The sequence below is a fragment of the Megalops cyprinoides genome, chromosome 13 (assembly GCF_013368585.1).
Source record: "Megalops cyprinoides isolate fMegCyp1 chromosome 13, fMegCyp1.pri, whole genome shotgun sequence".
Lineage (NCBI taxonomy): Eukaryota > Metazoa > Chordata > Actinopteri > Elopiformes > Megalopidae > Megalops > Megalops cyprinoides.
The window spans coordinates 10,540,916-10,558,596 of record NC_050595.1 but is presented as its reverse complement, the minus strand read 5'-3'; the positions used below and the strand labels follow the sequence as shown (position 1 = coordinate 10,558,596).

At 43.9% G+C, this 17,681-nt stretch overlaps 1 protein-coding gene across 1 annotated transcript in view; it reads left to right on the top strand.

The window, feature by feature from the left end:
* LOC118788480 (N-acetyl-beta-glucosaminyl-glycoprotein 4-beta-N-acetylgalactosaminyltransferase 1-like) overlaps positions 1-17,681 on the top strand; it is a 127,636-nt gene that overhangs the window by 87,762 nt on the left and 22,193 nt on the right. The window contains exons 8-9 of the mRNA XM_036544494.1: positions 3,562-3,629; positions 14,670-14,748. Of these exons, the coding sequence (XP_036400387.1) occupies positions 3,562-3,629; positions 14,670-14,748 (147 nt within the window). The remainder of the gene's footprint in view (positions 1-3,561; positions 3,630-14,669; positions 14,749-17,681) is intronic.

The following is a 17,681-nucleotide window of genomic DNA, read 5'->3' as shown; positions in this document are numbered from 1 at the left end:
CGTCTAAATGTTACTGTTTACATGCCGCGCAAAGAGCTTGCTAATGTTATAGTGACACCAAAAAGAAATCTAAAAAAACACAATGGCACAAGAAAGAAGGAATGTGGTGGGTAGTGACAGACTGGTCTCCTGGTGGCCTTGCAGCGGGGATGGAGGCGAAAAGGACAGGGAGCCTCTCAGAAAAGTGAGATCTGCTTATCGCTAATTACAGTCTCACTGCTAATTGTCGGTCCCTTGGGGAAGAACCGAGAGCTCTGTAACAAGTGAAAGAAAGCACTGCGTTTGTGAAATCCAATTAGCTGCTGGGTTAAAGGGCTTTATGATGATATTCTGTGTCTGGGCACAGGGTCAGTGTACTGATTTATTTATGAAGTAGAAAAACTTACTGCTCTCTCCCACACGCACACGCACACGCACACACACACACACACACACACACACTCACACTCACATACTTGTGTGCACACATACACATGCATGCGCAATGCGTGCACAAACACACACACACATACACAAATGCACACACAGGCATACGCTCAAAGAATGCAGGCAATACTCTTTGATAAGGTGTGATTGATTAAAACACAGACCAGCCAAGACACAACCTTTGGGAGATGGAGCTTGGGCAAAAGGGTTAAGATTGAGGGCCACATTATATGAACTCCCAAAGGCATCATCACACCAGAGCTCAAGGGGATACAAATGGCTTCAGCAACTTTCAACTTAATGCTCTTGCGCCAGTCTCTGCGATTCACCTCTGCTTACAATCAAGCAAATGTCCACCCTATTAAACATGGTGCCTGTACATTCTGATCACCAGTATTCCTGCAAGCTGTCTTTTCTGGTTGCATGATTACTGTGTATGCCCACAGTGTATTGTTCTGAAATATTGAAAGGTCAGCTCTCTTGGGAGCTAATTTCTCCTAGATAGATGCTAACTCACTCTTCCTTTGAAAATGACTCCAGTATTCCCTTCCTTCTTGGCTTCCGTGCAGTTGTCCTCCTTGTTTTCTCAGGGCTAATATGAGCTGGAAGGAGTTTTCACAGGGAAATCATTTCATGGGCAATGCTCACTTCTCATACTGTTTGTGTCTTCCTTGAGAAGAAGCATTTGGCAAGTATGGTGATCTGATTATTAGTCAGAGCAGAAGCTGAGCAATGGAATAAGAACCAGATTGACTAATTGAAAGGGCAAAGCCTAAAATCCACAAAGTTTCCCAGCCCCCAATCACGAACATGGTCATCCTCTCCCCTGTAATTTACCCCTTACTGCTGTTGACTTACTGTGAGAAGTGACTCATCCCTCTAAATATAGTTGCCTTGGTGTGAAACAATGCACTTTGCACTGCAGACGGCGGTAGCCCTGTGTGAGAAGAAAGTTGTTTTAAAACATCTGCTACTTTATTCAAAATGGAAAATGTAAATAATTATGTATGTATTCTGAAAGTTCAGTTTTGTCATTAATTCAGTTTGCCATCGATGGAGACACATCATGCCAGGTGCTTCTGAAGATGTACTGTAAAGAGTTGAGCAACACAATGCCCGTTGTTATAATGACTCTAAACAATATAAAGATGGGGCAGACAGCTGCATGTGATTGTTCAGCATTCATTAATAATGACTTCAATTGCAGAAACATCAACTGAAGCATGAGGCAGTCCTCAAGGAAAGAGCTTAAGTAAACCTACTGTAGGGGAGCATTTAATATAATTGCTATGCCTCTTTGTCCTTTGATATGAGCAATCTTTTCTGGTAGTGGTGGGTGTTTGTCGCCAAGATCATGACTGTGCAATTGTGTCTGTTGTAGCTGTGGGTGTTTGCATCCCAGATCATGACTGTGTTTGTGTCTGTTGTAGCTCTGGGTATGTGTAGTTAAGATCACGGCTGTGTGTTTCCGTGTCTTGTAGCTGTAGGTGTGTGTAGCTAAGACCGTGCCTGTGCATTTGTGTCTCCTGTTTCTGGGTGTGTTTGTCTGTGGTGCTCTGGGTATGTGTAGCATAGATCATAACTGTGTGTTTGTGTCTATAGTGCCGTGGGTGTGTGTAGCTATGTCTTTGAACACTGTGCACACAGAGTCAACAGAGTGGTCTGTAGGGGCAGGCAGGGGTGTGAATGCATCGCTGTGTATGAACTGTGTTTATTGGTCAGCGTGTTTGTCCTTGTAAAGAACGAGTCCTTTCAGCATGGGGTGCCTGGCTGTTTGAGAGACTGGGAGGAACTGTGATTTATGAGTAGCAATGTGTAATATACTTATGTAACTAACGTAATGAAAAAAACACACACAAACACAGATTTCTTTTCATTCATTTCGGTGATCGCTGAACCTGTTGCTCTGTAGCTGTGAAAAATAAAAGTGATGCAAGCAAATGGAATCAGAAATGAATGGATGAAATATACATTCCTGTTTTAAAAAGATAGCATTTTCTCTTATTCAATTGAAAAAAATTAGGTGACATTAGGTGAACTTTTCAGACATTGAACAGAACATATTTCATAAATGTTGAAAATATTGTGTGAATTGCTGGTGCTGTATAAGCTACAATGCCATAACGCAGTCAATATGCTTGTCTGAGGTCTTTCATAAAATAATAATGTGACTCAATTTTACAACTGAATCATTTTCAACACCAAAGCAACAATACGCCTAACTATGCACTTAACGATTGGTCATGGTGATCCTCTATAGAGTGCATTTTGAGAAATACTCATCAAAGTCACTCTCAGCTACAATCGATTGAACCTTCATTCTGGCTGAAGTTCCATCATTATTGGTACCCTAAATGATACTCATTCTTGGTTATCATTGCGGTGGCGGGTTTTTCTGTACGTCTTTGGTGCAGTGCCATTACTGAGGTGTGAAGAAGGATAATTCCTGCATATAGAGTCCGTTTGTCCATTATCTGGGATCACAGTAGGGGTGTGGAGACGAGAGCCCATCCAAACCAGCAGGCAACAATTTCCTGTTGTCAGAATGTCCCAACAATGTTACATCAATGTAAACAGAGACGTTCGTCTGTCTCCTCCTGGGTGTCCCACTCCGAACCGGAGGAGATGAGACTGCAATGCCATAACTAAGATCAACAACAGCAGCTTCATCATGGTCCGCCAGATGGTTTTTTTTTTTTTTTTAAAGTGACACAACAAATCAGAAAACTGCAATTCTGATTGCTCTGCGGCTTGTACAATGTAGGCTGTTTCTCAGCAGGGGAAGCTGGATTGATTTGCTCGCTGTTTTTTTTTTTCTCGCCTATTAATGGAATCAAAATTAAATTGTGGAAAATGCAACAGTTCATATTTGTTTGCTTTCAGAATAGTTCGGCAGTTGGGTTCAGTCTTGTCAGGTGGAAACGGATTTCAGTGTGTGCGTCAGTTGTCTCTGTGCATCAGCATGCTGATATTGCTAACAAATTGGCAATCTCCACTTTATGGAACTTTGTTGCACCTGTAAAACTAATAATTGAAAACAGTGTACTTATACTTGGAATGTAATGGAAAATAAAACTGTCATTTCCCTGGGAACCCTGGCTTGCGTGTCTTAACAGCCTCTCTGTTGTATTTCAGCTGGGCTCGGAGTGGACTGCTCCCGGAGAGTTCAGCAAGTTCAGGTCCCAGTCATCTAAGTCCATTCAGTGAGTAACCAACATGCCTCTTCCTCCTCTCTGCTGCTAACGCCATGATCGCACAAGCTTGCTTCCTCAGGGTCTCGTTGGACGTGTAAGTTGTGGTTATGGTCTAGAACTGAGTCTGCCATTACTTTTAAAATTCTGTGAAGGTTTGCACTTTTGAATTACAGCGACAAGAATCGTGCGCTATGTATAGGACTATGTAAAGACTAAACGTACAGTGTATTGTACTATTTTTGCCCCGTAATTACATAGCTTCAAAGAGCAATATCATTAAACTCCGTACTCACTGTGGGGAGGTCGCTTTGTGACAAAGCAAAGGTCAGAGTACCAGCCAAGACAGATTGGCAGGGGGCAGAGATGACTGTCAGAGAGAGCCTGGTTCCATTCCACTCCATTACTTTTACTTAGTGGATGCTTTTATCCAAAGAGCCTTACGTAACTTTAAATTCTTACATTATCTATTTATGCAGTTGGGTATTTACTAAGGCAATTCAGATTAAGTACCTTGTCTAACATCAGTGACCTACCTGGGAGATGAACTGGCATCCTCTGAGTTATAAGCTCTTTAATCACTGCCGCACAGTGTTCTAGAGCTTTGTGCTTGAACATGGAGAGCATCTGAGCCAGTGAAGGAAGAAATCACTCAGTCGTGCTCCTTGTTAAATCAATACACAGATCATTAACTATTTCAGCATAAGCAGTCAGCTGTCACTTCTTCGCTCTTGAGCTGTTCTCATGGAGTCATCATGTAGCTTACAAACAATATGAGACGCACTTCAGAATGGAAATGAGCTGGCCTGCGGTGGCTCGTATTGAAGGGCTTTTGCTAATGTTCCATGGTCTCTAAATCAGCCCTGACTCTGTGGGAGTATCAGCGTGCTTATCATTGTGCTGCGTATCTGATCATCGGCACGCTGAGATGAAAACAAATCAGGCCGGCTTCATTGAACCAGATAGCCGGCTAAATGGATTCATCAAGGTGGGACGCTTAGGGGACATATTAAAAAGTAATGCCATGTTGTCGTGCTGGGCGTGATCCTGTTTATTTTAATCACTGCCACTTCTTTAAAGGGGAGAATCAAATGAAGCTAAAAGGCTAGGCTTAGGTTTAGTGGTATGTCGTGTTGAATAATTTACAACCACTGTCAGCTTTTAAGATCGTGTCTGCAGTACGCCATTCAGAATATTTTAGAAGTGCTAAACGATGAAGGTTTTAACAGCGAAGACATGGAGCTGACTCTTTAAAGTACTGTGAGAAATTTGGCTTTCACAGCAACACATCGCTTACTGATAGTTTGCAGCACAAGCTCTAGGTTTAATTTGATGTTGTAACTTAAGGTAAACTTGAATTGTTACATTTTTCTTTACCATGAATTAATACTATGAAGATTCATCTGGCATGTAATTGTAATGGTAAAAATAAGTTTGTATTAATTGTAGGGTATACAGTTTCTGGGCAATCCTGCATTAAAATATGTGACATTACACAAGCTAAAATACATTACGTTAACGTTAATTATATATAATAAATATATATATATATACATTTAATCATTTGGAAGATGCTGCACAGCACCTAATAAATGAATTTCACTGTGGTCACAAAGGAATTCAAGAAGGAATCAAAACATCTGAAAAAAATGACAAAAAACAAGGTGGAAAACTATTCAGTGACCCTGTTTTTAGGTGATCGAATTAAACTTTCACTACTCTCGTTCATTTAGGTCCATGTGTTCTTCACACTGAAGCGGGCCTCTGAGGTGACCGTGGCACACAGGCCTTCCCCTGAGGTTGATTCAGAATGCTTGGCTTTTCCTGCATTATTCATCCTGTACCCTTCCTTCCTCCAGATCAGCATTCTCCGGTTTACAGTCAAAGCGGATGGGAAGTGGTGATATGCCACACTAGGGGTGGAGACCCCTTGAAGTCAGATGCTTTTCTGAAAAGGAAAAAGCAGTAACATGATTGACACCACTGTTCTCTGTGTCTTATTTGAGTCTGATTGTAAAAGTGCCTGTTAGGCTTTCCTTGCAGTGTGGTGTAGATGCTGAAAACTTGGGCTTGTAACTCAAAGGTTTCAGGTTCAATTCCCAGGTGGGACAGTGCTGTTCTATCATTCAGCAAGGTGTTTAATGTAAATTACTTTAGTAAATATCCAACTGTGTCAATTCGATAGCATTATGTAAGCTAAGTCACTCTGGGAACGAAATAAGTAACCTGATGTATCTCCATTGATAAAGATAGGTTGAGGCTAAGGTTCTTTAGAGCATGGGAGTAGACACTGGGACATAAATTGCTCTAGGTCAATTTCAGAAGTGCCTTATGACAGTTAAGAAAATGATTGCTTTTGAAGTCAAGCAAAGTAAAAAAAAAAAAAAGCTTCAGTCTGTCCAATGAAAGCAGTGACATGACTAAGTGAAGCGAAGGGCACTCAACCACCGATTGGCACGCAGTTCGGGGTTCAAGCAGAGTTGACGCTTTCGTTCTAATGACTTTGCGATGTGCCATTTCAGAAGCAGCAGTAACCAAAAAAAAAGCCTTTTGGGGATTTTATTAATGAAATGAGCCCCTCCACAGGCCTCCTCCGCTCTACGCCTTGTCTCGTTAATACCAGCTGGAGCCGTACTCTCAGGTTTCTGTGAAATTCCGTTCTCCCGCGGCACACTGCGTTGTGTGGGCTGCTTTTCCACTCTCACGCCACATTGGTGGAGCACAAACTGCTGCTCGTTGCTTTATTTATGAGGGCTTTTTAGCTTTGACAGTGCAGAGAGGACAGGTGATTATCTTTTGAAGAAGAAAGCACCTCCAATTTTATAAGTTACTCAGTAAGTGAGACTCTCTGACATTATAACCTTTAATAAAAAAAACAGGTGCAATGAATTGATGGGAGGCTGGGGGAGTCAGCAGGAATATTTAAAAAAATGTGACTTGTCTGTTGAATTTTAGCTTTAATGGTGATTCATTTAAATGGTAATTCACTCAGAGCTAAATAACACCAGGAAGGCTCTCAACTGCGGAAAAGTGGCATAGATATTTAAAAACCGGTGGAACATTGGAGACATGAAAATTTTAGCTGTCACCCCCTTCTGGTTGAGCAATAAATGGGATACTTATCATTTCAGTCAAGACTCAGAGAGGCAGAGCTGAGAGACAAGAACAATTTTTTTCTGCTTCCCTAGTTCCACTTTACTGACTGTGTAGCGCACTGCCAGTTTGCGAAGCCATGTTTCTTAAGGCGTCTGACCATGTAAGCCATTAGCTTCTTATTCCATGTGTTCAGTGCGCTATGCGTTCAAAGCCACTGTGTGTAGTAAGGTTTTGTCTGGTACATACAGTTCTCTGCTGTGTGGAATCTCTGCGTGGATTAGTGTCGAAGTGTCATTCACACTGTGCATGCTATGCTCTGACTGCACAGAGAGTTACTGTTATTTGTCAGTGATGTTCTGGCTGGAAGTGTGGTCTAATGGTTAAGGAGCTTAGCCTGCAGCCCAAAGGCTGCTCTGGGGTCTGATTAGTGCCCCTGCTCCTTAAGGGTTCAGTATGGATCCCTGGGATCATACAGTAACGTGAAATCCTGGCATTGTCAGGTAGAAACGTGGAGTCCAGGCGCGAGGTCTGCTGAGCAGACAGAGAGTGAGTACAGGACACTCACCGCAGTGCCTTTCACAAACTTCCCCTTAACTTCAATGATCAAAGCTTCCCGGCCCTCTGACGAGATAATTCTATGTACATTGCATAATCCACTCTGTACACCCCTAGCCTGTCTGCACATTGATTGTGTTTTTTTTCTTAATGGCATCTATGTTAGCTCGTGGGTATAATGATGGGTGATCATGGGTGACACTGAAATTGCATGTGAACATTAACCTGAGATCTGAAAATAATCACATTTACTGTTACATGGTCATGTACTGTATGGAAGCACAAACCGAATGCGATGTAAATTACACTGGGTAAGGGCTGAGTAAATTAATGATTCATTATAACGAATAAATTAATTCATAATAATGTTTTTTAGGGTTAGAACTAATAAGAACTAATGTCATGAGTAATAATAACCTGGTATGGTGCTGGCTGTGCCAAAATCTGACTTACTTGGTTGCCTCTTTCTCTTTGTTTATTGCAATTAAGAAGAGCAATTGGTCTAGATCTTTTCATAAAAGCAGCAAACAGAAAATGCATTTCCATAATAAATTATGCCACTGGCCTGCAGACATGAGCCGTCAAATTAAAAATGATCAGAACCAGGTTGCTTGCATGGCCCTGTTTGGCAGTTCAAGCACCAGCAGTAGTGCTGTGTAACCGCTGGGGAAGGGCTGATCTAGATTAACCAACCCCATGTGTGAGGGGAAAAAAACTACAAGCAGGGATAGTTTCCATCAAAATGGCCGCAGCATCCACCCCCAGTGGTTCCTCTCCCCCGCAGGCTGTCTCAGCACAGCTGGATGCTGTCTCTCTCTGCATGTGGGTCAGACAGCTGGGATGGGTCTTAAGGTGAGGTGGGAGGCAGAACAGAGATCCCTGGGTGCTGGGGCCCCGCTGACAACTGGCAGCTATTGGTCGCTATGACAGGGAGAGAGAGGTAGGGAGTGTGTGCCCTCCCCCAAACACACACACGTACACGCATGCATGCACATACACCAGTCCCAGCTGTCTCACTTCCCTGGGGGGGGGGAGCTCTCGTGAAAGCTCCAACCTTTTTCCTTGCCACAAGAGAAGTAATCAGAGCTTTGCCTCTTGCCCCTGGGACTAAGACCCATACGCTCTGTAAAGCCACCTGCCGCTGTGTCTTGTCTGTGAATATGACCCCTTTCTCCAGAATATTGGGCCGTGTGGTTCCCCAGGTGTGTGTGCAGCTTCAGGTTAGGGTAGTTTTTAAACATACTGCTTTGTTAACTGGTACAGTATTGAAAGTGGGTTCACCGGTATGCATTCACCACAGCGTCTGTCAGCAGGTTGATAAGGAAACATTACAAATGTTTTCTCAACTACTGAGGGAAGTTCAGATTTTCTCCTGCTTTTACCGATGTAATGGCCCCCTCTTACTGGAATTTTGGAATCAGCTGTCCTCTCCCCTTAGCTGTCAACTTGCAGATATGCTACGGTAGATCAGTCATTAAAAATATGGTTATACATAAAAATGGAAATATCAAACTGATCACACTTCTTGGTGTGGACTAGGTTGTCGGTGTCTCCCTGCTCTTTGAGCTGAACCTCAGACAGCGCCTCCTGGAGGATCTCTTTTGAAGAGCCTTAATGAGGCTGCACTGGGCCTTCCCCTGACTTCACGTCCTGTTCGGGTCCGCGACTGTCTTTACATTGTGAAGTTAACAGGAAGGTGTGTAGTCATTCATTTTATAGAGGGGCACATTTACCAAACCACAGTTCACGTGCATTATGAGTAATTGCCTTCCCATTCAAATTCTAGTTGCATATGTGAACACACCCGTAATGACTGTCTTTAAGCGTGTGTCTGCCGAGATGACAGGGCTGATATGGATGCTGGTGAATTAGTCACTGTCCTAGCTTGACATCTGTTCTTGTCACCGATTGGCCCACGCTCCTGTTGCAGCAGTGAGCTAACTCTGTAGACTGTAGATTTTGTGGTTAGGCGTGGGTGAAGGCTAGTTCATGTAAACGCGCCCACATGTACACGCGCACGCACACACACACACACACACGCACACACACACACACACACACAGTAGAATCCTGTGATGGAATCCCTTTGGCTGCTTGGATCTCTGCAGTCTGCAGAACCACGGACACCTGACACTGAAAGCCTGGCAGCCCTGCTACTACCCTTTTCCTCTTATTACAACACCCACCTCATAAGGCAGTATGCAAACAAGACTGAGAGTCAGAGAAGCTATGAAAGATTTAGCGTATGACAGGGTGAAATATACACTCAAATGCGGCCCCCGCATCAATTGCGACGTTGTGTTATGCGGCGCTTGTAATGCAGCACCTTGTTGACTTGCGGAAATACGGTTGATAAACAGAATCAGAGGAAATTGGCTGTGACTAGCAGGAAGTCTTTGCCACCTCTGGGTGCATAGTTTAGCATTGGTGATGTGATTAAGTGGAGCTAGCGTTCAAATTGAAAGGCTGCTCTGGCAAAGATGGAAACAGGTACAAAAGTGTGTCGGGGAAGAGAAGAGTAACCCTGTAGGAATCTTTCTGCTTTAGCTCAGATGTACTGATCAATATTAAAATGGACCGATGCTCACTGACCTTTGGCATCAGAGGAGAAAAAAAAAGAGGATTAGAAAATCCATGCACTTTGATGTTACAGCTGGCACTTCTGGGCAGGAGCTGACATTTCCAATCCTGCTGACCTGTGTGTGTTTCTCTGAGTGTGTGTGTGTGTGTGCGTGCGTGCGTGCGTACGTGTGTGCGTGAGAGAGAGAGAAAGAGAGAGCATATGTGTGAATATGTAAGTGACCATTCTAGAGAGCAGGAGTACTCTAGTTTTCCCCGTTAAATATCAGAATAATACGAATAATTTAACTACATGGTAGTTTTATTACAATCATAAGTAATCAGTAATCATGTTGGATCATGTAGCACGTTGGATCACAGCTATCGTCCAATCAGGTGTGGTGAATACTGGTAAAGTGTAAACACAGACACAATGGAAGCGTGCCTCCTGACCTGATTCGCTGAGCTGTGTGCTGGATGCTACTGTGCCACTGAGAATAGGGTCGTGGTCTGCATTCAGATGTTTTACTAACTAATGGCTGATAAATACTTCAAACTGTGTGCATTTTTTGAAACGTGGTTCCTCCTAAAGTTAGCGTAATTATATTTATCCTTCGGCATAGATTTTAATTTTGCTTTTGTAGTTTTATCTGTGTTATTTATCTGCCACTTAGAGGTTGGGGAGATTTTTTTTTTTTTTTTTTTTGCTTTTTTCCTCACCTCTGTTTTGGGTTTTTATGGTGTTTCCTCCCCCCAACCACAGACCTTTCATATTATGCATGTTATTAATATAATGTTGTTTATATAATACACTAATGTCCGTAAAAGACTCCTGTAGGACATCTCATAACCTGTTTATATGAAAAGTGAGCTGTACTTTAGCAGACGCTCTTATCCAGAGTGACATACATAGGTTATGATTTTATCCATTTACACAGCTGGATATTTACTGAGGCACTTTTGGGTTAAGTACCTTGCCCAAGGGTACAGCAGCGGTGCCCCAGCAGGGAATCGAACTGGAAACCTTTTGGTTACGAGTTCTGCCCCTTACCACTATGCTACGCTGCTGCCTATATCAAATAAAATTGAATTCATTGATTAACTAAAAATGCCATAGACAAATAAGCCAAACTTATTTCACAAGATAAACAGCCGAAAAATATCTATATGTATGCAGTGGTGTTGACTGTTTCTGTGAAGGATTCCTACTGAGAAATGGTCTCTTGACACACAACAGAGGCAGAATTTTCATAGTAAAGTAATTGTATGTTTTTTTTTTTCTCTATTTGGGGGCGGGGTGATGGGGGGATATCTTTAGTGTGTGTCCTTGAATGTCCTTGCCTCGCTGAACAGAGGGAAAACACCTGTTTTACCCTCTCTTTCCACAAAGAACATTTGCAGCTGCTGTCAGTCAGTTGGCAAACATGATAAGCAACGTTTGGGTCTTTAAACAGACAGTCCTGTCCGTGTTTGAAAGCTGCTTTCTCCTCACGTTGTGAAGTCCCAGGGCAGGCCTGGCCCACAGCTGTAATCTACAAAGGGCTTGGCGGAAGTACAGGGAGGCGCAAACCACACCGGTGCGGTGCATGCGCGCGCACGGACCGGACGGTAATCGCCTGAAAAGGCCGGGTAATGAAAAGATGGGCTTTTAAGTCTCTGCTGCCGTTGGGGTGCAAGGCGAGCCCAGGGGACGGCACAGCGAAAAGATGCCTCGTTTAAAAGGGCTTTTTTCCTTCACGTTGGTATTCATGAATTCAGCGGCAGCCGTCAGAGCGAGGAGCCTCTTGAAATGACTCCGTGGTGAAGGGATAAGACTCGGGGCACTGGAGGGAAGGGTAACAGAAGGGCGTTCCCCCAGTAGACAGCAGACGTGTGAGAAACAGAGAGGAGAAGGGAATGCTGCCATTGCCCTGGGCATGTCTTTACACACATTGTCATTAATGCAGCAGCAGCTAACAATTAGCATCTCTATTTCCTCGCATTCCACCTGTAGGGGGCGCTGTGGAGAGAGGCAGGCCTCTGGAGCAGCTGGTTTTCCTGAATGTCACAAACAGCCAGTCATCCTCACCACAGGGAGAGAGCTCAGAGCCATCTGGAAGTACCCCAAGGTCTCCACCATCGCCCCCTGAGAGATTCGGAACTGCTGATGGCAAACGATTAATCTCCACAGGGACTCTACCTGTGACATTTTGCTGAAAAATCAGACCTAAACAAAAGAAAATGAGAGCAGCTCTTCTCCTCCCTCCTCCATTATTAAGAAGAACACCGAAGGCAGAGCCCAGCAATTAGTCAGACAATTAAAAGGCCGTCGTGTCCTTCTCTGTGCCTCCAGCGCTCATTTCCGCCAGCTCCATTATGTCTGGCTATCTTCTGATCTCTGGCGGAGTGTCTCCGTTCATCATGTTCACGGCATCTAAACTCGCACGCACCCCCTCCTCATAAATCTAATGAAACACATCAGACAGGGCAATATTGTACAGGATGCCAACCAGAAACAATGTGCTTTGCTAAGTTTTTAATATCACTCTCAAGGTGCTCAGCACAGGTGGAAACAATATGTTCTATCACTGGGCATTTACATCTACTCTCTCTCACTCTCAGTCTCTCTCTCTCTCTACCCCCCCCCCCCCCCCCCCCCACCCCCAGGTCTCTCTTTCCCTATGCTGAACTACTCCCTCTCTCCACCAATCAGGTGGAATTGAATTGTAGAAGTGATTGACGTCAGATTGTTTCCATCAGGGGATTGGCTCTCGCATGCCAATGTCAAACTGAAGGCTCTGAGATAGAAGACATTCATCCCATGGATCTCTGATTGCTCCCCTGAGAAACACTGTTAGCTCAGAGAAGCTGCGTGTAATTATTTGCGTGTTCCTCTTATACTCTTTGTGGGCGTTCCCACGTGTCAAAGTCAAAGTCAACTTTATTTTCGTTATCTTCGCTATCTGTGATAGTGAATCATAGTCAACTTTATGTGCCCGTGCAGTATGTGTGCATGCGAGCATGTGCATTAAGGGCTTGTGAATGTTTAGTCATGTATGTGCACATTGCTTTGCACTACAATCCACCTTGATTAAAAAAAAATTTCCCCTGACGTCTACTGCATGGAAAGAAAATGTAATTTTTACGGATAACTTTAAATGATGACTTATTCAAAGGCAACTTTTCAGGCTTCTGCTCAGATAAAAAAATAATTAATCTGCAGGCGTGTGCAGGGAAAAAAAAAACACACAGCCGCAGGGTACTGTGGCAAGGCGCACAGCACCCCAAAGAACTCCTTCAGTAAACACCCACTTCTGGCCTTGAGGCAACGTCATTACAAATCCCTGGAATGATTTTCGCCGGACCATTCCTGCCACGGAGAACAGTAAAAGGAAGAGACAGACAAGTGGAACAGAGGTCAGAGTAATGAGAGTGGAGTAGGGAGTCTCGCTCTTGGCTTCTCAAGTGATTGAGATCCCAAAGCAGCGAAGGGTGGCCCAGCCCTTGGCACGGTAGTGGGAGCAGGTGTAGCAGGGTCTGTGAGTGCAGGCCTGGCACTTTGATTCTCCTGCTCCTCTGCTCCGTCCCAACCCTGCAGCAGGCAGAGGTGACCTCTTTGATATTGGCAGTAAGTCGCCGGGCCCTGCCGTCTCCTGTGATATGTGACTTTTTTTCAGCGAATGGCGGCGTTGGAGCGAATCAGACAGATGCAGACACCCTCTGCCCGCACTCTCACCACGCTTCTGCCTCAGCCTGCCTTGCTCTCCTCCATCTGCCCTTCTCTCTCTCTTTCTCTCCTTCCTCTCGCTCTCTGCTGCCCCTCTTCCCCGTGGCATGTCCCCATCTCTCGCCCCCCTTCATCTCAGAATCCCCCCCTTCTGACGATCCCAACGGCATGGCGTCAAGCGCTTATCTCGGGGAAAAAAAAAAATCAAAAGGATGAAGGAAGGAGGAGAATCAGAATGGCCTCATTTGTATGTGTGAACGCGATCTATGAATATGGATGAATGAAACCACCCTGTCGAAAATCCATGCAACAGATGGTTTTCCTGAATTACCAGCCGTAAATTTGCAGGAAATCTAATTTTATGTGGTTCTCGCACTTAATTGAGTGTAAAGTAGCATGTAGGCTGTTTTTTTCCTGTTATTGTTACGTGTTTATATTGTTATTGGCCATAAGCTTAGTCTTCAATGGTGAGACATTATTTCTATTTTGGCCCTCCATGTCCTTCCAACATAATCTTAATTGTTACACACCCCCACCGCCCCTTAACCCTCAAGACCTACAGCTCCCTCGCTGACTGCACTTAGATTGATATATGGACACACACACAAACACACACATACGCAGACACACACACGTTTGGGCCATTTGGGCAGTTTGTCTCAGGCTGAAGGAAATCAATGGTGTGTGCACAGTGGTGGGGGACCAATAGCGTGTGCTACCCAGCAGATGCGGGCCAATTCCACAGGATGTGTTTTTGATTTGCTGTGTAGCTCGATGAGGGCTGTGCAAATGGACAATAAACAGCCTCCCTTTCTTCACATGCACCACATGTTCACTTTAGCGAAACACTGGTGCAATCTCTCTTTTGAATTGTGACAGTCGGTTGGCCTGGTTTCATTGAGGTGATTTTGCCCAGTCCACAGCAATAGTAAGGATTTTTTGTCTGATTGATTCAGAGACATAGCTTTCCAGTCTGTGGTTCCACTGCTCTGACCAATTTTTAACATCATATCCCATCACTCCCCATGAGGAAATTCTGAACACTATCCTCTGTTTGTCAAATTCAACTTTTAATTTAACATCTCTCTCTCTCTCTCTGTCTCCTTCTGTCTCTCTCTCTCTTTCTCTCTCTCCAGCCTCATCTCGTCCAGGCGATACTATTTTGAGATTCTGCATAAGCAAGATGACAAGGGTTCAGACCATGTGGAGGTTGGGGTAAGTCTATTGATGTTACACCGCTGGGTATCAGCAGTAGCCAGTCTCCTGTTGACCTCCATTGCACTGCTTTTCGAGTGGTCAAAATGTGTCTGAACTATAAACCCAGGTGGGTCAACCTTAATGACTGTATCAGTGCCTGTGAAGAAATCCTACTGTGTACTTTTGGGCTTAGTTACTTGACTCTGTGCCCTCTCAGTGAATGCCTAATCATCACAGCAGCCATAATTGTGCCTCTGAAAATTTGTTTTTTGAATGGTTTGGAAAGTGGATGGTCGTAGCTACAGACCGCAGCCTCCATGTTAACACCCATGTATCCCACTAACTGACTGGCATTCTTCTGTCAGGCTTTGGTGAGGCAGAAGGGACTGCCACTCAATCTTCGTCTATCTGCGATTGTGTGTGCCGAATATATTTAGACACGGGAGGTCTCGTCAGCCCACGTTTTCATTCCAGAAACACCTTGTTGCCATGGCATTCCTCAAAGAGAACTAAAGACGGCGCGTGCCCCTGTGCATCCCGGCGTCATGCCATCTTTCTGTGCGTCTGTCCCCCTCCCCCCCAAGGGAGGAGGCACTCCGTTCCTCCCCCCTCCCTCACTTTCCCTCTCTGTCAGTCTTCTCGCTTCGCGTTTGCTTCCTCCAGCGCACAGAGGCCAGCTCAGTCTTAATGATCCTTTGCTCAAACAAAGCTTAGCTGTCTGTGACTCTGATTTGTGAGGGGACAGCTGAGGACAAACCTTTCATCCAAGATGGAAGAGAGGGGAACCAAGAGATATCATTTAGAGGAACAATGGCGTAAGGGATGAAACCGTGTCATTACACTTGATTTTAGAAAATGCCCAATAATGACACTATTCTTATTTTCCATGTTATTATTATCATTATCGTCATTATCATTAGCATCATTACGGCTTCGTGATGTAGCCGCCAACCATTATCCTTATTCTGTTGATATTCACAGCCGAGGCATCGTAGAAAATCAAATGAAAGGCCATTACAGTCTGCGCTGTGAGAAAATACTAATGAACCAGAGAAGGCCATGCTGGAAATCATAACAGCTCCTTAAGTCTCGCTCTGTTATGTTCGATTCAGTACCGTAATACATTTTTAAGCCTGTCAGATCTAGCATATTTTCTGAGACTTGTCCACAAACCTTTTATCAGATAGTCGTAATAAACCTGACGGGCCCAAGCACTCGTTTATTAGGGAAAAGCCACCCGGATTAGCTGTGCTCCTCAAAAGGCTGCATTATGAAATGTTCCTAATGGCGTTGATATCATTATTGTGAAAAGGAGTCTCCCTGAGGATGCTGGGAGTATTTGTCTACTGCATTTCATTAGAGAGTGAGACACAGACTGGAAAACAAAAGGCCATAGGAATTCACAGTCTTTAGGCTACACAGTAGATGCATTGCTCTCAGACTCCATTTAGCCTTTTTCATTCATGAATAATTGAATAGGGCTGCAAGTGTTAAAAAAGGGAACAAACATCTGTCATGCTACGAGACACATAAAGATGAGTACATTTCACTCCATTGGAAAAAGCTCTTGTTTTAGATGAAGGCTGGGCTTTGACCACAGTGGGCATCTGGGAATTTGAGAGGCCATTTTCTTACTTGTTCTGCCCCATGTGCAGTCTGTCCACGTGTGTGAATGTGGAACAAGGGGCTCGCTCCTAGCTTCCTGTAGAGGCAGAGGGACCCTGAAATTTAGGAACCCCAAAATGTGCCATGAATTCCATTTATATAACAGCTGCAGTCTTTTCAGGTGATTCACATTAATGATTACTGATGTGAATTACCCACCTGTGTACTACACAGCAATTGTTTTGCACTGGAATAGCCACTAATCCTCAGATGAGATGGAGAGGCGGAATTTATTGAACCAATAGACCCTTTACAAGGCCCTGCCCACATATAGTGATCTTCCAATCAGTGCTTAGTAACCATAACTAACCACCACAGCCTTCGCCAACTTTGCTGTTGGACATGGTTAGATAAACGGAAAGATGTAAGTTAGGCAGTGTAACGTCTTAGGTAGTATAATGTCTTGAAACATGCCACAGCATTTTCTAATGATGAGCTCACGGCTGCAGGAGAAATTGGTTTTATTCTGCTGAGGATTTGGGTGGGTAAATTCTCACATCAGACTGACAGAGATGTGAGAGAAGTAATCTGGAGATATATACATATACTTATAAATATTAGGAAGAAAGACTAACATTACTTAATTTACCCATGTATTATATGTATAAATAAACAAGAAAACTGTCTGGCTATCTTATCCATTAAATTTACTCAACGGTGCAAGAACAGCACTGTTCATTGATGTTTTCTTTTGTCTTGACTGACAGCTGATGAGATCTTTCCCATTTCACCGTGAGTGTATTTTTGTCTTTCAGGGATTTCTTCTGAAATGATAATTTTACCCCTCAACACCATATTGAAGGCCTTTTTGTCAGCCTCTATCAGTTGATCCTGCATCCAAAATTGTCTCTCCTCCTGAGATAACTCACTTAATTGGATAATCTGTCCAGTGTTATCAGAGTATCCGCTAAAGCTTGACCAACCTAGGAACAGTATCCATGGGGAACTTTGTAAAGGGTCAGTTGTACTAGAGGATTATTATATAGCTAGATTAAGGGAACTGGACTTGGAATTAGGCCATAGCACTAGGGAACCCCCTGCTCTTTGTGATAGGATTGTCAGTCTGGGCTCCAGTGTAACATCCAAAAGATGCTGTTTTTTATCCATAAGAATCCAAAAGCTGGTGTCCCCTCACTGCACTTTTGTGTTGGTTTTCTACCAGGGCCAGAGGAAGGACAAACCTACAATGGCATATCTACACTATTACTGGCAGCAACTAAGTATTGCCATCCAAATGCTAACCTGACTGAGCCCCACTTAGTTTCAGCCATCAGGCAGGAGAGGAA